The sequence below is a fragment of the Trypanosoma rangeli genome, assembly GCF_003719475.1.
Source record: "Trypanosoma rangeli strain AM80 chromosome Unknown Tra_15.4_contig_00188, whole genome shotgun sequence".
NCBI lineage: Eukaryota > Euglenozoa > Kinetoplastea > Trypanosomatida > Trypanosomatidae > Trypanosoma > Trypanosoma rangeli.
Window position 1 is genome coordinate 14557 of NW_021705938.1, and position 22859 is coordinate 37415.

The following is a 22859-nucleotide window of genomic DNA, read 5'->3' on the forward strand; positions in this document are numbered from 1 at the left end:
GCGGATTCCCTATGTATTATGCACGTAGTTCCCTGTATTTCGTGCCCAAAGGGCAGTAACGCCGTCGCACGAGGTTGCACGACAACAAAGACTGTGGAGGCCACCCTTTGCACACCTCCCGCCCACACGCGCTGTGTGTGTACGTGAGTGTAGATATGTATGGGTGTCTGTGCTCGCGAAAAGCAAGTAGTACCCAAAACTAACCAAAAAAAATAATAATAATAATAACGTGAAAGGAAGCGGGATAAAAATAATAAATAAAAAGGCAGACCCACGCACGCACAGAACGGAAAAGAAGTGAGTGTGCCGGCCACGTTTTCCTTCCTGGAAGTTGCACGAGGACGAGATGGGGCACAAGCAATAACAATACATGGCACTGAGAGCCATAATCACATACACAGAAAGAAAGAGCAAAAAAAAAAAAACAATAACAATAACACTGAGGAAAAGAAGAGGCAGACGATATCACCGCCAGGGGCCCGCAAGGCCCGCATGAAAGTAGAAGAATGCATTACAATTTACCCGCAGAGCAGCGCATGAGGAGGAGATGAGGGCAACCAGCGACGCCAAATGCATCCAGGCAACCCACACACCCGATCCACTGAGTAACACGCAAACATCAGAACACCCCCCCCCCCCCTGTCACAACCACAACTACAAATTTCCCGTTTTTCTTTTCGCCTCCCTCGCGTCCCTTATGAGTATTATATTGTTTCTTTTCTTCTTGTTTTTTTTTTCATTTTTGAATGTCTTCCCCTGTTGTCACCGCCATCAACAACAACTCCAATGCAGTGTGTGGAAAGGGAGAGCTTATCTTGCTGCTTATGTGACCACGCAGCCAACCGCCCCCCACCCCCTCCCCCCCTCACCGTGCCCATCCGGTTTGTCTAATGGGCCGAGAGAACAAAGAAGCAGCGCAATCTTCTTGAATGATGTCGCTGCTCCTCCAGACCCATTGTTAGGTCAAACTCCGTTTGGCGAAAGAGCGCATCCGCGTATTCAATCACCCATAGCATGGCCTGCGAGAAGCGTTTGCGGAGGCCCGGGCCATGCGTTATCGCACCCGTTGCGGAAGACGCAGCAGCCGATGAGGCGGCAAGTGAGGCTGAACCGGTAATCGACCGACCCAGACGCCACATCCACCTAATGTACGGGTCGTACCAGTCTGAGAATGACCATGCTGTGGAGGTTGTTGAATTGGAAGCTATCCCCCTCAAATTCCCTTGTGGGTCACGCCGTCCATGTTGTCGCTGCTGCAGTTGTCCTTCTCGCCCCTGTTGCGCTGCATGTTCTTCCCGCTTCGCATGCCGGCTGGAAAGCAGTTTGTTGTACTGAGTACCAATATCTCTGATCGTGATGCCGGCAGATGTGCGACCCATGGAACGAGACAGCCGGCACGTGAGGCCAGGAACCTGCTTGAATGGCCGCCAACCCAGACCGGCGTCCAACTCGGTGCGGTGCCAGGTGATAAGGTTCATTCGCAGGCGGGCCGCTAAATCGAGTGACTTGGTGTTCGATGTAATGGAGCAGCACGCACGATGAAGTACGTCCACGTGTGTGGAGACAGTTAGCGCCCTACCAAAGTGACCACTGCAACCACAGTAGACATTGACGCCACTCGCCAGGTCGTTCTTTACAGCAAAGCCCGCCCCGCATCGGAGCTCCTTCAGAGACCACCACCTATAGTTTTCCTCGCCACTTGTGGTGTGCAAAGGACTCTTTCCCACATCATGGTTCAGAGCCTTTGCACCAAGGCGTCCACGCCCGCCACGCATTTCGCCTCTGTCGTCGTCGTACGCAATTTCATCTTCAACCGCAAAAGCAGCTGTTGCCTTCTCGAGACTTCCCTCGTGGTGACTCTGCACCGCACGTGGTTGTGGGTGATGCTTCTCATCCTGCCTGGCGGAGGCAGCGTATCTGTGCGATGGCGAGGCTGCCGCCCACTTCGTCGGCGGTGGTGCGTTTTTTGCGGCGGTTGTCCCACACGTGTCAAGCCCCTCCTCCGACGCAGGTGGTGGCTCCGCCGGGGAGTTTTGAGAGATCAACGAGTTCCAACGACAACTCCGTTCATCTCGCACAAAGATGCGCCAAAACCAACTCCAGTTGAAGAGCAACCTATCAGCCTGCACACACCAATCCGTTCTGGGGGTCACGCCCGTAAGCTCGCACACAGGCAGCGCCGTCGACGGCCACAAACCGAAAAGCTTAACTGCGCCCGCCCACTGCATCCGCCGCCAAATACACTCCAACTGGAATGTGTCCGTCGCGTAAAAACAAAGGCGTCCGACGGACTGTGGCGTTGGTGACGGCCACGCAACGGCTGAAGAAGCAGCGCCGAGCGCAACACCAAAATCCGAAAATAGCCCCGCATTCAAGCTAAAAGTTCCACGAGAGAGCAAAGACGTTGCGGCATACGAATTCACCGTCCAATGACTTTGAGACAAACGAAGATATGCCGTCTTGTGGCAGGAACGCGCTTCCCGTGAACCACGATCAGACACAAGGGGAGCTGTTGAGCTATGCGGCTTTAAGCCCGCCTCCGAGGAGGCCGCAGCGCCGCTCTCGGTCGCGTAAGGTCCGCCTTCCATAAGCTGAGAGCTACGCGCAAAATTTTCTGCGTCATCCGGTTTTTGTCCCCAGTCACGGAAGGGCTTCTTCCTGCCTCCATTCTCGGAGGTGGTCTTCCCCTCACCTGACGAGGGGAAGCTAGATGATACGTCGGAAACAGCTGGGGCATCGCGGCTTGGCGGTGCCCAATCAATGATACTCGCCGCCACAGGAGAGAGCTGAATATCAAATCTGCGATGCAAATAATGTTGGTAGGGCATCATCAGCGCCCTCCACCCACACAGAGAGACACACACACAAAAAAAAAAAACACACACACACAAACGCGCTCGCTCAGGTTCTCCTGCCCCCGCTATCGTCAACGTTGTACTCTCAGCGTACCTTAACGTTCTTGCGCCCCCCACCACCCGTCTTCGTTGCTGTTACGATACTTCCTTGCTAGTTTTGTCTCGAGCAGGCAACAAACCACCTCCCCCCTTTATTTTTTAAAGAAAAAGCAACAGAACGAAAAAAAAAAACAACAACAAGACCATACAACGTCGGAAGAAACCAGTTTACTTCCACAGCTTGCGATATATATAAGGCAAATAAAAAGAATAAATAAATAACAATAATAAAACACACAGACTGACATATGTACACATAGTCCAAAACAACAACGTAGCGAGGAAGATGGCGGTGTGCCACAAAGAGCAACAATAGAGGAAACACAAGCAAATACGTCGTGAGCTCAAGACGATGGCACGACCAGCCACATGAAGAAGGCGTTCGTGGTGTTGACTGCGCTTGTCGCGTAGTTGGGAATCCCCCGCCAATGTGGGAGCACCCTTCTGCGTTCGACCACGATGCGTCCCCAACGGTTCCAGAAACGCGCGTAACGGGGGCACCCGCCTGGTGAGACGGTAGGGTATCCCCACTATGGGCCTTCATGAGTTCCATGTTGAAGGCGGACGTTGGCTTCAACGAACTCACAAAGACGTTCTTCGCGTGATTCCGGTGGATCGCCACCAGGACCCTGGTGGCGTCAACTGCCAGGCCTGGCCCGCCAGATCCAAAAGCACGGCCCGTACGGTCGTGCCAGTTGTCAAACGCAACGCCGCCCAAAATGAAAGGGGGCACCTCACCACAGTTAAACAGTTTCGGGTGCAAGAGAAGGTAATCCTGTGCATCCAAGGCAAACATATTCCCAAAGGGATTGAGCTCATTCTCCATCCTGGACTCCCACCCCTGCTCATCCATGGACGAGTCTGCTGGAACATTCATATTGATGCGGCGTCACGCAATGAACCCCCCTCGATACGACAGGTTGTGAACCTTCTCCACCTCGTCGACACGCCGCACAGTATCAACCGCACTTTCCAAAGAGGTATAGAGAATGTCCACATTGGAGTACACGATGGCCTCCGCAAAGGAATAGCTATCAATCACCAGCCGGAGCAACCCACGGTAGGTGGGCTGGCAATAATCTTCCTAAAGCTCAAAGTCGTCAATGAACTCGATCGAGATTAAGTCGCGCTGCCACACATACTCAGCGTTGGCACAGTGAATGATATTTTGTAATAATGTATCGTCTCTCAGCACTACTGGTTGTATCATGGGAAGTCTCGCCCAGTTTAACAACATCCTTTTCGCGATGATAGAGGAGTCGTAGATGTCTGAGGAACCGTTGGGCACATCCCGCCTCAACGGCTTCAGCGTCCCGAACAAAACTGTAGGGTGCGCACCCATCGCCCGCTTCATGGCAAACTAACAGGCCACCGGAGATAGTTTGTTTTCCGCCAACATGACTGCAGACGCACACGCTTGTTGCTTGAACGCATGCAACTTCCACCGCGTCGCGTCCCCCCACCTCACTGGCATCGCACCACAACTCGTGGCCTCGGAGGCACATGTGGCAGTGGTTGTTCACACCCGATTCGAGGGCAAGTGTGCCACCGCGCAAGACGTTTGGCCCCCACTGTTCCGACGCGGTGACGGCCGTGCTGACGACAAAAAAGGGCTCTTCAGCCGTCACACACCAGGTAGAAGTTGCGGGTTCTTCAAAGCGTCAGTGTACTGGAGTCCCTCTCTCACTGCACCGTCAGTGTCACTCGCCTGTGCGTCGCCCCACGAGAGTCGCCTAGCTACCATGAGGCGCCCTCCTGCTGCAGCTGGAAGAAGCCAGGCAGCAGCCTGCCCTCGGATGCCACGGTTCTCTCATCGATACCGAGAAGGCACAATAAAAAAAAACGGCGGCTAGGAGCAGGAGAAGTACGAAGGCCCGCTGTTTCACGACGGAGTTAAACATCATGAACAGACAAAAAAAAAAAGGGAAGGGGGGGGGGGGTACAAACACTGAGGCCCAGTAGTGGTCATACATCAGACAGTGGGGGAAAAAAAAAAGACAAGAAATAAAAAGGCAGAAAAATCGGAGGAGAGAGAGGCACGTGGCATGTCATGAATATATACATATAAACCACGCACAATGGAAGGCCCCATTCAAAAGAAAATGTGGCACGAAAACCTTCGGTTTACTTCTATTGCGGAGAACAAAATTCAGTACACGAGCCAAATAAACAAACAAACAAAAAAAAAAAAAGAGGTAAACAAAATAAAAAAACAAAAACAAAAACAAAAAAGCAGGAATTGGGCGTTGCAAGGTAAACCATCCAGGCATCGACGAAAGTGAGAGTGAAGACGCAGCCAACACAACCACGGGATTGCTACAGATGGGGACCGTGTACATAGCTCCGTGCCGCACCACCACTCTCACCAGGGAGAGACAACATACACAAAACCGAACAGTTTTTTTTTTCTTTTTTCGTGTGTGTTGTGTTTTGTTGTTGCATAATTTTGTTTTCCTCTTCTCTTCTGTTCCTGCCCTTATTTTTTCCTCGTTTTGCTTTGCTAGTTTATAATCCCCCAGTTATTACTACCCACACGTGTGCCCATCTCCAGTTTCGGCTCACACAAGTTAGTGGTATTAGTAGTATCCCCTGCTTCATCCACAAGTTTTTCATATATATATATATATATATATATATATTCCCTTCTTGTTGTTTACACACGTTTTTTTTTCCCCCACCCCATCCCCCCACCCCCCCCGTTGTGTTTTGCTTTTCCGTCCCCTGCCCCATCCCTTTTTATACTACAGACGTATGGATGAACAATGCTAGCGGGAGATGTGGAGCGAGTCGGCAGGGAAGGGCAGCAAACAGAAAGATAACCAAACACACATGGGGAGAAGGGAGGGAAGGGGCATGATCATTCGATAGCTACCGCGATCCTCCACGCACGGGGAGCCTAATACTATTTCAGCGACTCGAGGTAAGCAATAAGGTCGGCACGATCCTGCGGCTTCTTGATGCCGGCAAACGCCATTTTGGTTCCTGGCATGAACTTCTTCGGGTTCTCAAGGTATACATCCAACACCTCCGGTGTCCAGATCACACCGGAATCCTGGTTTGCCTTGCTGTACACAAAACCATCCACTGTGCCGGATTTTCGACCGACGATCGCGTGAAGGTTGGGCCCCACGCCATTGGCACCTCCTTTTGCTCCGGTGTGGCACTGCGCCGCACGACCCTTAAAGATCTTCTCCCCCTTCTGCGCATTGCCAGGTGGAAGTGGTGCTCTGGTCTTCGGTGGCATATCTTGGACAAGAAAGAAAGCACTTTTAAGCTTGTTTATTTGCTTGCTTTTTTTCTACTACTTGCTTTTATCCTATTAAGCCTAGGCAGGCTCAGGTTTACTGTCCAACACACACACACACACAAAAAAAAAAGAGTAGGATGAGAGAAGCGTTGTTACTGCGGTTGTGGGGGGGCTAAAAAAATAAGGGCAAAGTGCGGGTCATTCCGCATCACCCGTATCGTCCCTTCGCTGAGAAAAGATGTGCGGAGTTGCGGTAGTCAGAGGGTCTCCAGGGGTTACGGCATGTGCGCGTCCGCACGCACGCGCCACCGCCCCTTGCCAATCACACACACACAAACAGACAGACAGACAGAGAGAGAGAGAGAGAGAGAGACGGAGAGGGCGAGACAAAAAAAAAAAGGTCATGTGAGGCAGCTGCAACGTACACGTGAGCGGCACAAATGCAGCAGGGTAAAGACGTCACACACAAGAGAAAAGGGCCGTTATGAGTTCTGTTACAAGTGCGGTGATGCATGAAGGGCTACACGAAAACTGAACAAAAAAAAAAACACGAGATTATGCAACCTCCGGCAAAGATATTAATTCCGCACCCACACAAACACAGAAAGAACCAAACACACCTCATGAAACCAACCGTTTGTGGGCCATAGAAATTCCTGCCGCACCACCCCGTCGCTGCCGCATAGCCAAGTGCCCTCCAACATGACCAGTACCACCACTACTATTACTACCGCCATTACCAGAACCAGTAGAGCCCTGCTTCGCGCGCTGCACCAAATACAACGCCCGCTCGGTGCGCTGCAAACCAACTGCACTCATTGCGACGCCACCAGCCCCACCGCCAAGGAGATCCCCTGCCTCCCCTGCAAGATCGACGCACACGACGGAGCGTGCCACAAGCACGCGGAGTGTCCCAGCGAGCATGCTATCCGACTGCCGACGAAGTTCACCGCCGTTGTTATTGTGACTTTGGTGCCACTTGGGGTCAACCTCGCGCAGCATTTCAACCATCATTGAAAGTGTTTTGGGCCCCTGCTGGGCCGCCAGGCGACGCATGGAAACGTGAATAATTTTTCGCAGTGCAAACCGAATATGAAGCATCCCCACACCAAAATGCATGGGCTCCTCAATGTGTAACGCGGCGTCAGGGCACCCCACCGTGGGAGCGTTAGGCGAAGAAGACGCGTCCATGCCATGAAGCAACCCAGTTGCCGGTGCAGCACTGCGAAATGCTGCAATACGTTCATGTCGTGCATCATCCGCAGCCCGTATCATAGCCCGTGCCTTCTTGTATTCCTCGGCCGACACCTGCCGCATAGCCGCAAAATGCATAGCAGTCTCCATAACCTCCGCCAGGGTGAGGTTGAGTGATGCGAGGGCGTGTTTGTGCGTACGCGTCGCTGTTTCCTCAGACTGGTCCGCCACAAATCGACCCAAAGCCTCAATCTCCCCCTCCTCGTCAGCTGCTTCAGTGGAGGCAGCATCAATCACAGCCGCCGCTGCCGCCGCCGCTGCCGCATCGGATGACATGGGGCCCTCGAGTAGCACATCTGTATGCAAAATACCCAAACTCAATCGACTCTTGGCCGACATTTCCCGCATGCCCATACCCGCGTTACCACCACCGCTTCCACTTCCTCTAGCAGCAGCGGCAGCACATGTATTGCAGCCTTGGACACCTCCTTCTAACGCTGACGCGGAGCTGCGCTTGTCGTTGGCATTAACATTATTACAATTACTATTATTTTTATTATTACTGCTGCCGCTGCCACCACCACCTCTTCGGGCAATGGCAAACCTGGCGAAACGGTCTACTGTGGGGGGCTGACCAAACACGTCGGGGCGAAGGCTCATGCTGCGGTGCAGGACTGTCGCCAACGCATTTTTGCTGACGAAGGCGTCCTCGCGGCATATTGAGGCAAGGAACGGGATAAGAACTTCGTCAGGCACAGAGCCAGCCGTGCCCTGTTGCATGGAGGCCACCGTTGGTGGCGCGAGTGCCTCGCGGAAGCTGGTCCGCTCCACAATCTGACTGCACAGCTCCTCGCAAAACAGACGCAGCGCCGCATTTCGCACGTACGTGCTTGAAAGAATACTCGTTGTTGCCGCCATCAAGGGCGACAAATGAGCATCCGAGCGACGCAGATAAAAGTGCAGAGAGGCGACAACCTGGGTCAGGGTGAAGCTCAAGGCACTGCGGATGTGTTGCGAGAGCACCTCGTTGAAAAACGAGGGTGAGAGAACACACAGCAGCGTGGGGGAGCGGACAAAGAGCTCCGGTCGCTTGGAGCGCCAAGCCTCTAACACCACCGTGTTAAGAGGTGGCAGGTGCGAAGAACGCTCCTTCTGCTTCCCCGTCGATGTCCCACTCAACGACGACATGGGAAGGAGGTCACATGAGAAGCTGCAGATAATGCGATGCACGACGCGGCGGGCAAGTGAAACCCCCAACGGAGCCTCCCGGAGAATCACGCGCAGTGTGTCCTGCAGGGTAACCCCAACCATCAGACGTAATTCATCCGCGTAGAGAAGCGCCTTACGCGCGTGGTCATGGTTGTTGTCTGGGGCCGTGGCAATGCTTGTAGCGCGGTGAGTTATCAGGTCGGCGTGATCCATGAGCGTCAGGCTAACGTTTAAAAAGTGCAGCAACGTATTCTCCAGCAGGTTTGCGTTGACACTGTCTGCCTCGGTCTGGCGAGTATCCGCACGCAGCTGACGCTCCGCCCAACGCGCCTCTGCATCGGGGCTACCGATCTCACCCCACTGGGCCGCATCTCCTCCCTCCTCATCAAGTCCATGACGACCATGTTCCTGCCGCTGCCGCACCCCATCCCGCAGCTCGCTGTCACCAAGCAAACGAAAGCGATGACAAACGTGCACGGTGAGGGCAAGAAGATGCAGATACAGACACGATGAACGCATATATTCAAAGACACCGTGCTCTGCCGAGCCAAATGCCTTCTCCACCTCCTCCCCATCGCACAATACGTGAGATAGAGCCTTTATGAGCGACTGGCGATCCATGGAGGTTAAAAACCACCCCGCCACGTCAGTAGCGTGGGCGCAGCCCACCGGGAGACGCCGCCGCTGGTACAGCCGTGGGCCGAGTTGGTGGGGCTGCTGCAGGAATTGTATGACATTCATCGTATTTCCATCCCTTCGTGGACGCAGAAGAAAGTACTGCCTCGCCACGTACGTCGTGACTACCCTAGCTAAGTTCTCCAACTCCACCTCACCACGCGGTCCCCGCGGAAGATCGCTGAGAAGGGTGAGAAGAACATCCAACGGCACCGGCGGCTTCTCCTGCGCGTGTCGATGTTGCTTCAGTAGCTGCTCGTAATCGCGGTGAATTTTCCCACGCGACCTCACCCCCACTCGATCCCCCAGCAGGCCACTGATATCATCATGGGGTGAAAGCTCTGCATCGCATGGGATGGCAGTCGCGTCGCGTTTCGAGAGTTGAGCCATGACATTATCCCGCAAAGAAAAAAGCGGTGTGGCAGCCTTCACCGTCGCTCGGCCGTCGCCCGCGCCGCCGTTCGCGTCCTTCTCCCCCAACCGCACAAACGAGCGACGCTGACGTACCAGCTGCAGGAGCTCGCGCTGCAGCTCCTCAAAGCGGAGACTGTAGGGTTCGAGGAACTCCCTGCGCCACTTCTGGCTAAGCTGAACCCACAAGACACGGCAATTCTCCAGCGGCAGCGGGGATCGCCGACGGGCGAAGAGGTCAAGGCTACCAAAGATTAGCTCTGCGTAGGGGAAGGCGACAATCTCCGTCAGTGTGCATCGCGTAAACACAGCCGCCACGCAGTTAAAATGTGTTCCAAGGACTTTGGTGGTCTGCGGAATGGAGACTGTAGCGTCAACCATCACCGGTGTCACCGATGACATCTGTACCCGACGACACTGCCGAATCAGTGCCTCGATAAGGTCGCCGTTGGAAACCTGCTTTCTCCGGCCCCCTGCTTCCTTCTCCTCCTCCTCCTCCTCCTGCAGGAGATTGGCGGCATCCATGGAGACAAGCGTGCTGGTGGTTAGCGAAGCCGGCAGCTCCATCGTATCAACGCCAATATCGAGCAAAGACTCATCCACCGCCTCGGTGCCGCTTCTGCCGCCCTCTAATGCCACATCGCGCATTTGTTTGCTCTGCACTAATGCCGGGTCCTCCGTGACGCGGTCAAGCATCGACGCGGTATTCTCGCACGCCCAGTTCAACACAAAATCAGCGAATCGGTGTTCTGCCCTTCTGGCGGAGGCCACGCTTGTCAGCTCCTTTTCCAAGTCCAAAAACGACTCAAGAAGAAGCTGCAGCTCGTCTCTTGACGGCACACGCAGCGCCGCCGCCGGACTCACATTAGGTAGCTGCTTTTGCTTTCGTCCACGCGGTTTCTTTGACTGGCCCACCTCCGTGCACACCACACGCCAGACGCGGTGGATAACACGGCCAGCAGGCTCGTAGCGAGCGGAAGCCGACGCAAATGCACGCAGAGACGTGATGATGGCTGTGAGGTCTGTGCGCTGCCGCATGCCAAGGCCGAGTCGCATGGCCACTCGATGCGACATCTGCAGATCGCTCAGTATCGTACGCACGCTCTCCGTCAGTGTGTCAAAAAGCGGCTCTGCACTCTTCTCCTCACGGCCGCCGCCCTCAATGCACGCCTCTACCAGTTCTCCAATGGTGGCTAGCAGAGACTCCGTGAGGCGTCGCAGGTGACCGGTGAAACACACGCGGCCGTGGTCGATGGAGACCACGCGTCCCACCAATCCCGCAACGCAGAGACTTACCCACAGCACATACGCACGTTCTGCACGAAAGCGGTCCCACATGTCCTCAGGCAAGACAAGAACGGTGCGCACACACCCGTGCAACACATGAAACAACGTCTGAAGTGCCAGCAGGAGTACCTCGCGAAGTTCATCGCCAAGGATGTCCTGCTGCAGCGCACAGCCACGAACAACGTCAAGCACGTTGTCAAAGCAAGTAACAAGGCAGCCAAGAAAGATACGAAACTCACGCTGTGCCTCAGGGGTGTTTGAGGCGGCCGATGCCGTAAAGTACGTCTCTCTACCCTCTCCGATGATTCCCTCATTTTCTTCGTATTCTTTCCTCCACTTATGTCCTACCGCCTTCCCCTCCTCCTTATCATCATCATCTGCTTCCGGCTGCCTGGCGAGCTCCACCCCGCCGCGTTGGAAAGGCGGAGCCCGGTACTTTGCAGATGCACGCTGCACAAGAATCACCGCTTGCTTCATGGCAAACAACATTGTACGGTATTCACCACGTGTAGCGTGTCTTAGAAGCCCATGTAGCGGGGTTCCACGGTCAAAGCCAAGCAGTGTCACAGGCGACTCTGACATGAGGTCTGAGAGGCAGAGAACACTCTTCAGAAGATTGTGCGGCAGGCGCGGCGTGGCCGGGAGAGACAAGGTACGAAGTTGCGAGAGAATCGCTGTCGTCGCCACATCTCCCACGGAGGTTGTCGTTGCCAACGGGCGTTTTCGCTGAATCCTCAGCGCCGTTTCAGCAAGGTTGAAGGCCCACATCACCATCGTCCAACTTCCGGCGGAGCTGAGGTAGCCCATGTAGTCAAGCAGCACCAACGGCGCCGTCTCGACACGCGTCAAGGACGCCATCGCATTCTCGCGCCGCGTGGTGTTTGCTGTTTCGGCGGAGGATCCGTCCAGCGGGGCACGGGAGAGCCTCTCCTGCACGCGCAGGTAATGCTCAATGAAGCGAACCAGGTAGCCGAGAACGTGGGCACTGATAGATGTGTTCGCCATGAAACTCAGGCACTTTACGGATTCCTCCAACAGTAGCTTTTGATCGGCAGTCGACACACGCTGCGCGTTCTGTAAGTAATGCTGTAACGCAGCAACGCAGCTGCCCTCGCGATCGCTGTAGAGCGGTTGTACTCGTGAGAAGGAAAGCAGACTGTTACTCAGGTCAAGCACGTGCAGGTAGGAGTAGCCACTACCCCGCTGCAGCAAAAACGAAACGCTACCGCTGCACTGCAGCACCTGCGTGCATTCGATGAGGGGTAGCTGTGCCGTCGGTAGACCGTAGTCGCTGGCCTGTTTCCCGCCCCCGCGACGCACCTGTCGCAGGCAATACACAGCCACCCCAATCAGTAAATCGCTATCGTCATTTCGCAAGACCACCGACAGCGCCAGCTCTGGCCAGGACGCAAACCGTGATAGCTCGGCGAGTACAAAAAGGGCGGACTCACACGCCGCAGCATGTGTCTCTAGTGTGTCCTCCTCCGCGCTCTTCGCAAGGCCAAGCAGCAAAGCAGGAAGAAGACGCTTCATCAGGACGTTATCACCAAACTGCATCAACTCCTGTTGATTCGTCCCCAGACGAATATGGAGCTCAAAGAGCGCGTCAATAAAACTCGCGTATCCGCAGAGAAGCAGCAGCTCCTTGTCCGCGGTAAGCGCAGAGAGAAGAGATGAAAATGTCTTTGATGCCCATGCACGCAATGCCTTCAGCTCATTCTCTGTCAGCGTCGGTGACCCGTGAACGTTGCCATTGTTCTTCAGTAAGTGTGCCACATCGCGAAGATTGGATAGAATCAATGCCCCCGTCCACTGCTTAGTGACAGGAAAGAGATGCAGAGCCGCCGCAGGTGCCGTAAGACATTCCAACGCCGTCGTTGTGGAACGCTTCAGCCAATCTAAACAGCCGTGTCGTCGTGTTCGCTGCGCCATTAGATTCATAAGATTTTCCTCAAGTACGGCAAGGAAAGGAAGGTTGTATGCTGCATGTTTTTGCAACAAAAATGAAGCGCTACTCCGCAACCACCAGTTACTAGCAATTGCATCCGAGTAAAAGGAATTCCGCAAGAGGGTTCCCTGCGTGCCTGCAACGATGGCAACGCCCACCGTGCGACGGATGTTGCTGTCGCGTACGAGCAGCGTGCCAGCCATCTCGTACGTGCGGCGCACAGCGGCAGCCAGGGTGGTGCAAAGATGCTGCAGACTCGCCGCCACAAACGGTGGAAACATCACCTCGGAGGCATCATTGCGGATCGTCTCGGTGGCCCGTTCCACAGTTACGGCATCCCCCAGCTTCTCCTGCTGCGCCAACGGCGTTATTCGTCGTGTTAACGTCATCTTTTGTACGCGGCAATGCGCCATCAGCAACGTCAACCACATCATCTCCAACGCCGAGCTGCGGTGGTAGGCCTCTACCGCGTAGTAATCCGAGAGCTGCAACACGGCATCCTTCGACACGACGAGGAGGTCAAAGAGAGGACTGTTGCCTGTCGCGTCACTCGCTGCCCCAGTCGCGGGGCGCTCCAGTACCTCATTGGTCTCCCACATCCGACGGGAGGAGAAGCGGGAGGAACTCCGCTGGGACTCCGTGGAGCTGGGGAGCAGCACGCCCTCCTTCTCGTCCTGTTTTTTAAAGAGTGATCGCCCCCCACGATGTCGTCGCTGTCGTGCATCACTAACGTCATCTGCCCCCGCATCACCGCCGCCGGAAACCTCCTCGGCGTGCTTTACCGTCAGCGCCGCCCGTCGCTCCTCAAACGCTCCCTCGTCAAAGTACAGCATGGAGCTCAGCATGCTGTACAACTCCGTCTGCACCGTCTTCAGCTGCCTGGGGTTCGTTTGCCCGCTGCCACAAAGGTGCTGTTCATGCAGCTGCGCCGTTACATCCGAGTGGCCTTCAAGCACGATGGGAAGCAGCCGCAGCCACCAGAAGACGCCCCCAACGCCGTGAAGGTTCAACGTGGACTGATGACGCAACCAGCACTGCCGCATCGTGCGCACAATCGTGACGGTGCAGCACTCGTCATCCCTTGCCGCGCCACCAGCGGCCTCCGCCTGCGCCTCCGCGGCCCTCGCCAGGAGTAAAATTGGGACCATTTTAAAGTATGCGCCACAAAACGACAGCAACGCGTCTGCCAACTCCCCCTTGTATGCCGCCGAACGTTGATCCTCACGATCAGAGGCACAACAGCAGTGAAATGACTTCAAAACCAGAGCCTCAAGGCCCTTCAGTGACGCGGCATGTCCATCTCGCTCTTGAACGGTAAACACCCGCCTCTCCAGCTCGCGCATGACGCACTGTGCCACCCCTGAAAGATGACGTGAATTTTCGGTGGTCCTCACCTCCCCACATCCCTCCGTTGCGTTAGGTAATGCCATTGGCGTCCGCCGCTCAGACTGCAAGAGCTCCTCCATCACACGGCAGACCAGTGCCGCACGCCACAGAACGTTTGTTAGTGTATCCTCCATACCATGCACCCCCCTGTCGTCTCTTTGCTTAACTCTGTGATGACGCCGCTGCGGCTTCGTCGTGACGGCAGGCAAACATAAGGTGTCTAGTGTATCTAAAAAAAACCGCACCGAAGCGTGCAGTGCTGTTTCGGTGACTGATTCTCGCCCGATGCGCGCGCACGTGGCCAACGCGCACGACAGCAGCACGTGCCACTCCCGCAACTCGCCCCATAGTCGTGCCTGGCGGCCCAGTGGAGCCACAACGGCCTCCGCCATCTTCAGCGGCGGCAGCGTCATTGTCACGTGCGACGACGAAAACTCCGGTGACGCCGCTCCTTTTCGCGCCTTCAATGTCACGGCAAGCAGTGCACACAGAAGCCTAATACTTTCCTCCAGCGTTGGGGTCTCAGAGGCACTCGCAGAAAAGGCCATCGTGCGCCTTTTGCGTTGGCCGAGTCAGCTCACTCCACTCCACTTCAAACAGACCGGTTGCGTCCGCGGGGTGAATCCGCGGGGGCGGCGGGGGCTGCGACGTACCCGGTTCTCTGCTCCACTTCCTTCCTCTCCCCGCGCCTTGTGGTACCTCCGTCCTCGCCGCCCCCATGAGAAGCGCCTCCTTTGCCCGCCACAAAAGTTGCTGCAGAAGTTGCCCCATCTCCGGTCGCTGCGGGGCGGCGGTGGTGGTAGTGCGAACGGCGTCAGTGGCAGTAGCAGGCCCAGCGCCGCTGTCGTTGTGGGAAGTGGCGCGGACGTCCGCCGTGAGGCTCCTGTGTTGCACAGCAGTGACGACGCTGACGTACGTCTGCAGCATCGTGATGACGGTGGCGTCTACTTTGCGGAGTCCCCGCCATGCGCAAAAATGTTTCGGCATGTGCGCAGTGAGTGAGGCAATTCGCCACAGCTTCCCTCCTTCCCACCGCACAGAGAGTCACGTAGCTTTCTCTATCTCTCTCTCTCTGTGTGTGTGTGTGTGTGTGTGTGATTATGTGTGGGTATGTGGAGATTTATATGCACAGCCCGTGCCCCCTGCCCCTTATGTGCTAACGGCGCAGCACGCAGGAAGTGAGAAAAAAAAAGAAAAAGAGCAAAAGAAACAACCACACCAAAAATACTGACGATAAATAATAAATAATAATAATAATAAAATCATGTGACTGGTTTTCGCCATTTTTGCTTCAGCTTGAAAAAACAGGAAAAGTGGGAGTTGGCGAGAGCTTCCCTCCTCGTTCGGTGTCCCCCATTGCTGCCTTCCACATTGCGTGCAAAACGGTCCACGCTCCTCGTGGAGTCGACGACAGTCATCACATGAGCACCAATTAACAATTCACGTCTTATACGAAATGTCCTTCACAACTCACACACACACATACACACTCCTGTCCCAAGCTTTAAATGTTAGTTTTACGCTCCTCTTCTTTTCTTGTTTGCCTGCACCCCCCACCTTCTTCACGGCAGCGGCGGCAAAGTCCTCCGACTGTGGCCCCCGGCTGTCCCCCGCACTACTCAAAACTATGCTCCAGCACATCCCGCAGCACCGCAGGGTCTGGGGTCACCCGCACACACGCCGTCCCCACCTTTGGCCGCTCGCCCACCATGATGGCGGAACTAATCGACTGCAGCTCGTCGCTCAGTCCCCGACTCACGGCGGTGTGCAACCACCGCCTCGACGACGCAAACGTCACCTGGAAGAGTGGACTCGCACTCTGCGAGATGACGCCGGTGAAGTTAAAGTTCTCCCACATGCCGCGGTGCGTGGCGGCGTCAGCGATGAGCGTCAGATGGCGGTGATCGACGGAGTACCGCTTAAAGAGCTTCGACAGCTCGTCGTAGAGAGCGCGGTACGCCGACTCGACGCCAAACCAGTTCGCCATGTCTCGAATGTCCGTGGAGCGGGCCTGTCGCACCTTGATTGCTCGCGCGCCCAAATTGAAGAGGGAGAGGAATGATAAGACGTGGCGCATCTTCGCATTGGCGCCTTGAAAGAGGAGTTCACCGCTCGTTGCGTCATCGGCTTTGCGGGTAAAGGTCACTGCAGCAAACTGCGGCAACCACGAGGGCAACGTCTGCTGCTCCAGAGCGTCGTCTACGACGTCGGGAATGACGACAATGATGTGCGGCGGCATGCGCACGACGATGTTCACCACAAAAAGATTATCGGGAATAGTCGCAACGCCGTCGCGATCCACGGCAACTCGACTTAACGGCGCCACGTCAAGCACAAACTCCTTGCCGCCGAATGTGGAATGCAGCGGGGCAAATGTGTCGTAGCTGACTTCCCCCTGTAAAGCAACGTTCCTTTTCATGCCACTGTTATCGTCCTCCTCGCCATCTTCGTCGTCCTCCGCTTTATGTGTTCGGCGCTTGCGGCCGTGTTGACCGCGCGTTGAACGTCCAGCCGTGTCGCCTCTTCCCTCCCCTTCCGCTGCGTCCGCGCCGTCGTCATCAGCATTGTCGTTCTCTCCTTCCTCGTCCTCCTCCTCCTCCTCCTCGTTGTCCTCGTCATTATTGCCGTTGTCGAATGCGTCTGGCACATCGGCGCCACTGCGTTGGCTGCGGAGGGCCGGTGACGCCCCGTCAACGACTGCGCTGTTCGTGACATCGCTACCATCCTCACTGAGGGCCTCGTCCTTGTCGACACCACAGCCGCCTTCGCTGCCATCGTTATCATCGCCATCCACAGCCGCCGCCGCAACAGCAGCAGCAGCAGCGTCCATCAGGTCATGCTGATTAAGACTCATCGCTGCGGCATCACCGCCGTCCTTATCATCCCGTGTGCGACCGCGCAGCGCCCTGATGATGCGCTTTGCGAACTGTCGCAACGCCTCCGTGAAAGACTGCAGGTGCTCACTCGGCGACATGCACATGCGTGCCCGGCTATCGTCCAGGTGGGACCGTGAAAAAAGCAAGGCAAGTGTCACCACAGACGCATCCTTGCCACGTACCACGTGGTAGTGGTACCCTTTGCCACCCAAGCCGCCCATGCCGCCCCGCGCAAGACAGTCCCGCAGCCGTGTCGCCACACCGGCACGCAGTATGCGTGCAATGGCAGCCTCGTCAGCTGGCGTCGCCCTTTCTACGGGTACAACCACCGCAGCGTTTTGAACAGAAGCGTGAATAAGCAGCTCACGGAGACGCGGAATACCTTCCGTCACGTGCGTCACCGTTGAGCCGGCACTGTGGAATGTGTTGAGGGTCATTTGCGTGGAGGGCTCACCGGCGGCCTGCGCCGCAAGAAGACCGACAGGTTCGCCAGGATCACAAAAGGCTCGTACGCGTCTGCTAGTGGCAAGCTCTGAGAGAACGTCACGGTAGTACGCAATATTATCCCCACGCTTCTCCGCGAGTTTCTCATTTACACGCCCCTGCGCCTTCCACCGTGCCAACTGTGAGACGCGCTGAAAGAGTGGAAATGTCGCCTTGGTGCGCAAGTAGTCCTCAAGACTGTCATGGATGTGGCGCGGGAGTGGATTCTCACGTAACTGCTGCTCCCGATGCAACTGTCGTGCTTGCTCTTGATTGTTGTTGTTATTACGATTACTGTTGTGTGTGCGTTCTTCTGTCTCCTCGTCGTCTTCGTCCTCCTCCTCGTCGGTATTGTTGTTATTACTATTATTAAGATTATTGGTGTTTGTGTTACTCCACTTGTTGAGATTCACACTCGTGCGTGGTCGTTTACCACGCTGCACTCTCGTAGGCATCTCCACCTCGTCACCCGGCTCCGGTCGCCGTGTCTCGCTGGCCGCTTCACCCGTGTCCACACCAAACCGTTTGCCGAAGTCCGTGAGGTTTTCCTTCGATGTCTCCCACGAGGTGAGGGTGGAGGCCTTGCACGGGTCAAGACCGTCCCCTCCGTACGTAAACTGCACGATGCTGTCATTTGAGTCACGCACGGAGTGGTCCCAGTGCACCACAAGGCTTTCAAGGCCTTTGATAAGGCAACGCTGCAGGTGCCCCGAGCGGGACGTCTTGACTGCGGTATCAATAAGGCCGTCACGACCGGCCATAGCATGGATCGTGTACTCGGGTGGTCGAATGCCTGAGGCAAAGCGTCCAATCGCATAACCAAAGGAACGGGCTCGGCGCTCATGGGCAAAAAAAGCAGGTAACGTTTTGGCCGAATTCATACGCTTTACGCGTCGTCCGTCGAAGAGTTGCTGGCCGAGACCAAGCGCCATCTGGGTTGCATTGGCGTTACTTCCCTTGGCGCCAGAGGTGGTCATCATGAGCAGGTGATTGCGGGGAAATGGCACCACCATACGACCCGGGATAAACTCCTGCTGCAGCTTCGTGGCATATTCCATAATCTTCGTCATGGCAGCTGCCTCGTCATCGGGGAGGTGCAGCGGAGCCTCGTCCAGTTGCCGCAGCATCTGGTAGCGACGCTCCTCCTGAACCAGACACATATCATCCATCCCAATAGAAAACCCTTCGCGTTGGAGGCTTTGTGAGAGAATGCGTCCCAGAGCTCCAAACAGCTGTCCCACCTTGTGTGGTCCATACAACTCATGCACAACGTGAGCAATTGACATGTTAGAGGCACCGAGTTGCTTCTTACACATGAGTCCCATCAACAGCTCGCTATTCATAAAGATCAATGCGTCATCGTCCATCGTTTGACGCGTCACCGTCTGCACAACATCAGACCCCGGAATTGTGTGATTATAGACACTCGGCTGAATAAGGGAGGTTCCCCGCAGGGAAGCCCCTCCACCGTTGACGCGCATCCACCTCGGTCGACGCCCTACACCACTTACGTAACGAATGACGACGGAAATCAACTGTTTCCCCGTCCACAGTGGTCGAGGCAGCAGAATCGCTGGTACAGGAATGAGATCCGACAGTGTAACGTCGTTCTGCTGTCGCAGGTAGGGTGCCAGGCCATAATAAACCAGCTGAACAAAGTTCGCATGCTCGAGAAACTTGTCACGTAATGTTAGCATGACACCTGCCGCGACGTGGTCCTGGATAAGCCCACGAATCGGCTTCCCTGAGGTGGGGATGAGGTAGTTGAGGTTGGCATCCATCAGGCCATCCAATTCCGCCTTGGCCTCAAGGCTCTGCGGGACGTGAACGTTCATCTCATCTCCGTCAAAGTCGGCGTTAAAGGAGCTGCCATTCACGTAGTGAAAGCGCAATGTCTTGTGTCCAGAGAGCACCTTGACGCGGTACCCCATCATACTCGCCTTGTGCAGCGTTGGCTGACGGTTAAACACCACCCGATCCCCGTCCAAGATATGGCGATAGACAATCAGCGTAACACCGCTCTGCGCCATGGCAAAATACTTGGCAGCGTGCTGCCGCCGGGTTTGCTCTGGCACATCAAGTTCAATAAAGCGAATTTCTCCGTTCGTGTGCCGTATCTCCAGATGAGTAGCACCGGGGTAGCGACGTGGGCCATTGGTGACACACCGCTTAAGGAGACTCATACGGGCAGGGGCGTAGCATGTCACCTGTTCAGGGAAGGAGAGGCTTCGAGCAAATGGTCGAGGCAGCAGGACTTCGTTTGGCTCCACCAGTAAATCCGGGGAGATGACAGAGCGACAGGCCTGATTCACACGTTTCCCCATCATGTTCATGCGAAACAAACCCTCCTTCTTGGCAAAGGTGCCCATAATGTCCTGGTACACCTCGTTCACCTTCACCTGCAGGTTGCGTAGGTTGATCTCGTTCGCAATCTCCTGGGCGGTGGTGAGGAGGTTGTGGTCCGGCGTGGAGTTGTCCCGCAGCACCTGATAGCACTCAATTTGCTCCACAAAGCCAAGGATGTCGGAGAGGGCACGCGTCTGCGTATCTGGAGAGATGGCGCCGCCATCCTGCACCTGCACCCCGGAGGAGAGGCGCAGCGGCAGCGGCGGGACGAGGATGCGGTCCAGGAAGAAAACCTTGTACATGTCCCGTGCGGGGAGTGGGGTAGCGTACGAGGTCCCCACGGAGGGTTCCCCGAGGTGTGGAAACAGCAGGCTCAGGAGGAGTTCCTCACGCTGGCAGAGCTGCTGCAGATGCTCGCGGATGTGTTGATTGCGGAAGTACGTATGACTTCTCTTATGCAACTTGTTATTTTCCTCCCACTCCCGCAACTGGGCCTGTGAGAGGAGGGCGTTCGCCACATTCACTGACGCACTGTTCCTCGCAAAAAAAAAGAAGAAATGCCCGTTTCGCTTCGTGACGCGTGGAGAGATGCCGTTGCAGTGCGAGCAAACATTCACGTACTCCTTAAGCTCTCGAAGCGCCTGCCGAACAATGCCGTTGCGTACATCGATCGCCCCTCGTCCCCCAGTGACTTCGGGGGACGATTGCGTCTTCTCCGAGGCAGACGCGGGTGTGCAGCGCTGCAGAATACGTTCCGTGTGCTCGTCCAGCAGCGTGACGTCGTTAACGACCTCTTCGTTTGCCGTGTGCATCCGCCGGTGTCGCGTGTCGTATCCCCGTGCGTTGCTGACGACATCCAGCAGGTGCAACGCCTCCCCAATAAGTCCGTGATCAATCAGTCGCAGCGCCTGGCGGTAGCGTTCCACGTCAAAGAGCGGGGCACGAAACCTATGGCAGAAGAAACACTTCGCCTGCAGCAGCTGCTCAACCTCCTCCACTAGGTGTGGGTTCATGACAAACAGGCGTACCCCGCTCTGCAGCGGGTCACCTGGGTGCAGACGCGGCATGCCAACAAACCCAAAGTGCCCTTGGCAGCGCTCGTTGCCGTACTTCCCCGTGATACTTGCGGCGCACGTCTGGCAGGAGTGGGGCGGAAACGTGCGCACGTCAAAGTTTCCCATTCGCAGGTCGTAAAAGGTGGCGTGTTCCTCGCCGTTTCGAGCCACAGGCCGCCATGGAGCGGCCTTCTCCTCCTGCCCGCACCGCGTGCGCACCTCAACAAAAGCCATGCGGACCATGTCATCTGGCGTGAGCAGAGAAAGGGAGACAGCCACCTTCTCCTGCATCACGCGGCGTGTCTTAAGATCGCCAACATATGCGTGGAACGGAAAGGCAGTGATGAGCGACATGGTGTTGTCCTACAAGCCGGGTTCAATTCCGCTGATGTCTTCGTTGATGGACCGCCACTACTGCCGCTCCAGCTGCTGCTGCCGCACTGCGTTACACCCCTGTGTCACTTGGGACGCTCCGCACCTTCTGTTGCGCCTGCTGCTGGCCGGATGGAAGGGGATGTGGGGAAGGGAAGTTTACCACTGACGCACACACAACCACCTGGAGCTCGGTGCCGTGACTTCACTTGCCTTTGTGGTGTTTGTGTTCGCCCTTCCCTTTTCCCTTTTTATTCTTTTTCTTATTTCCTTGGGGAAAGGGAGACGTGGAAGTTTGTGTGTTGGTGCGACTTTTCCGCGGGCAGACATCAAGAAAAAGGGCAATACAGTTGGCCGGTGTATTTCACTGGACAGCCACGAACTGAGCGAAGCAGGCCAGACGAAACAAGTACGTGTAGGCGCAGAAGGGAGGAGGGAGGGGGAGGAGAAATGGCAAAAGGCAAGAGGTACAGGTGAGGTGCACGCGCAGCAAGCTATCAGCGACGTGACCGTATACATACACGCATGCAGACACACAGAAATACGTGTAAGCACGTATGCATGCAACTCAAGACAAAAAAAAGAAAAAGGCAAGATACGTACAACACAAAACGCATACGTATGTATGTATATACGTATGCGCATTAGAGAAGGAAAGCCACACACACACACACAACAGATGCGTGCTAACTTACTTACGCATACAAACGCATCCCTTCCTCCTTCTCCCCGTGTGCATCGGGAGGGGCGTATTGCAAACAAAAAAGAAAAAAAAAAGGTTGTGTGGCAGTGGCGGTGCACTGGGCACTCATTGGCCCTCCCTCCCTCCCTCGCTCCCTCCCTGGCATTGCGGCCGCTCTTCGCTCAGGAACCCAGCAAACAACAGGGTTAACCTAACAAAAAGAACGCTAAATAAATAAAAAGAAAAAAAAACGTAGCAAACATTTCAGCTACTTACCGTTATTTCTTTTCATATATTATTATTATTATTATTATTATTGTTACGATTATTTTCCTTCGATTGTTGTCCCTCTCTTCATGGCAGCTTCCCCCTCCCTTGTGAATCCTCTACCGCATGCACGCTTTTTTGCCCCCCCCCCCTCCCCCGTCCCCGGCCAAACACCACATAGTGCATTAGCATAGTTATATATATATAATCTTCTTATTCGCATGAAGGCGTGTTGCGTGTGCATGTGTGTATGTATGTCTGTATGTATTTCTGTATGTATGTATGTATGTATGTCTGTATGTGTGTATGTGTGCCGCCGAAGACTTGTTCTGTGCAGTCGTTTTGCTTGCAATCACTTCAACCTTCGCGGCGCCCCACGTCGGCCGCGTGCGTGCTCCTTCAGCACAGCCCAGCCTGGGTACTTGTAGCCGCCAAGCGCCTTCTCGAGTGCAATCGCCACCCCAATG

The 22859-nt window shown here is 55.4% G+C and overlaps 7 protein-coding genes across 7 annotated transcripts, besides 20 other annotated features; 1 reads left to right on the forward strand and 6 right to left on the reverse strand.

Annotated features, from left to right (window-relative positions):
* Positions 1-205: 205 nt before the first annotated feature.
* Positions 206-228: a microsatellite.
* Positions 229-264: a sequence feature (A-rich).
* A 445-nt stretch (positions 265-709) lies between these two features.
* Positions 710-744: a microsatellite.
* A 143-nt stretch (positions 745-887) lies between these two features.
* Positions 888-2831, reverse strand: TraAM80_05641 (uncharacterized protein; the record flags this gene model as incomplete). Its single annotated transcript, XM_029382514.1, has 1 exon — positions 888-2831. One exon carries the CDS (start codon positions 2829-2831, stop codon positions 888-890), a length of 1944 nt encoding a protein of 647 aa, XP_029237532.1.
* A 10-nt stretch (positions 2832-2841) lies between these two features.
* Positions 2842-2893: a microsatellite.
* Positions 2894-3055: 162 nt separating this feature from the next.
* Positions 3056-3097: a sequence feature (A-rich).
* Positions 3098-3153: 56 nt separating this feature from the next.
* Positions 3154-3186: a sequence feature (A-rich).
* Positions 3187-3486: 300 nt separating this feature from the next.
* On the forward strand, positions 3487-4077 carry TraAM80_05642 (uncharacterized protein; the record flags this gene model as incomplete). Its single annotated transcript, XM_029382515.1, has 1 exon — positions 3487-4077. The coding sequence occupies one exon, from the start codon at positions 3487-3489 to the stop codon at positions 4075-4077; it is 591 nt and encodes a 196-aa protein (XP_029237533.1).
* A 19-nt stretch (positions 4078-4096) lies between these two features.
* TraAM80_05643 (uncharacterized protein) lies at positions 4097-4459 on the reverse strand (the record flags this gene model as incomplete). The annotated part of the gene is made up of 1 exon (XM_029382516.1): positions 4097-4459. The coding sequence occupies one exon, from the start codon at positions 4457-4459 to the stop codon at positions 4097-4099; it is 363 nt and encodes a 120-aa protein (XP_029237534.1).
* A 658-nt stretch (positions 4460-5117) lies between these two features.
* Positions 5118-5186: a sequence feature (A-rich).
* Positions 5187-5351: 165 nt separating this feature from the next.
* Positions 5352-5407: a microsatellite.
* A 158-nt stretch (positions 5408-5565) lies between these two features.
* Positions 5566-5593: a microsatellite.
* Positions 5594-5625: 32 nt separating this feature from the next.
* Positions 5626-5652: a microsatellite.
* Positions 5653-5856: 204 nt separating this feature from the next.
* Positions 5857-6198, reverse strand: TraAM80_05644 (cytochrome c; the record flags this gene model as incomplete). Its single annotated transcript, XM_029382517.1, has 1 exon — positions 5857-6198. One exon carries the CDS (start codon positions 6196-6198, stop codon positions 5857-5859), a length of 342 nt encoding a protein of 113 aa, XP_029237535.1.
* A 107-nt stretch (positions 6199-6305) lies between these two features.
* Positions 6306-6322: a microsatellite.
* A 203-nt stretch (positions 6323-6525) lies between these two features.
* Positions 6526-6588: a microsatellite.
* Positions 6589-6822: 234 nt separating this feature from the next.
* On the reverse strand, positions 6823-14724 carry TraAM80_05645 (uncharacterized protein; the record flags this gene model as incomplete). The annotated part of the gene is made up of 1 exon (XM_029382518.1): positions 6823-14724. The coding sequence occupies one exon, from the start codon at positions 14722-14724 to the stop codon at positions 6823-6825; it is 7902 nt and encodes a 2633-aa protein (XP_029237536.1).
* Positions 14725-14833: 109 nt separating this feature from the next.
* On the reverse strand, positions 14834-15298 carry TraAM80_05646 (uncharacterized protein; the record flags this gene model as incomplete). The annotated part of the gene is made up of 1 exon (XM_029382519.1): positions 14834-15298. One exon carries the CDS (start codon positions 15296-15298, stop codon positions 14834-14836), a length of 465 nt encoding a protein of 154 aa, XP_029237537.1.
* A 65-nt stretch (positions 15299-15363) lies between these two features.
* Positions 15364-15385: a microsatellite.
* Positions 15385-15426: a microsatellite.
* A 349-nt stretch (positions 15427-15775) lies between these two features.
* Positions 15776-15801: a microsatellite.
* Positions 15802-15926: 125 nt separating this feature from the next.
* Positions 15927-21425, reverse strand: TraAM80_05647 (putative DNA-directed rna polymerase I largest subunit; the record flags this gene model as incomplete). Its single annotated transcript, XM_029382520.1, has 1 exon — positions 15927-21425. One exon carries the CDS (start codon positions 21423-21425, stop codon positions 15927-15929), a length of 5499 nt encoding a protein of 1832 aa, XP_029237538.1.
* A 634-nt stretch (positions 21426-22059) lies between these two features.
* Positions 22060-22083: a microsatellite.
* A 19-nt stretch (positions 22084-22102) lies between these two features.
* Positions 22103-22121: a microsatellite.
* A 137-nt stretch (positions 22122-22258) lies between these two features.
* Positions 22259-22286: a microsatellite.
* Positions 22287-22418: 132 nt separating this feature from the next.
* Positions 22419-22443: a microsatellite.
* A 191-nt stretch (positions 22444-22634) lies between these two features.
* Positions 22635-22702: a microsatellite.
* Positions 22703-22859: the final 157 nt, after the last annotated feature.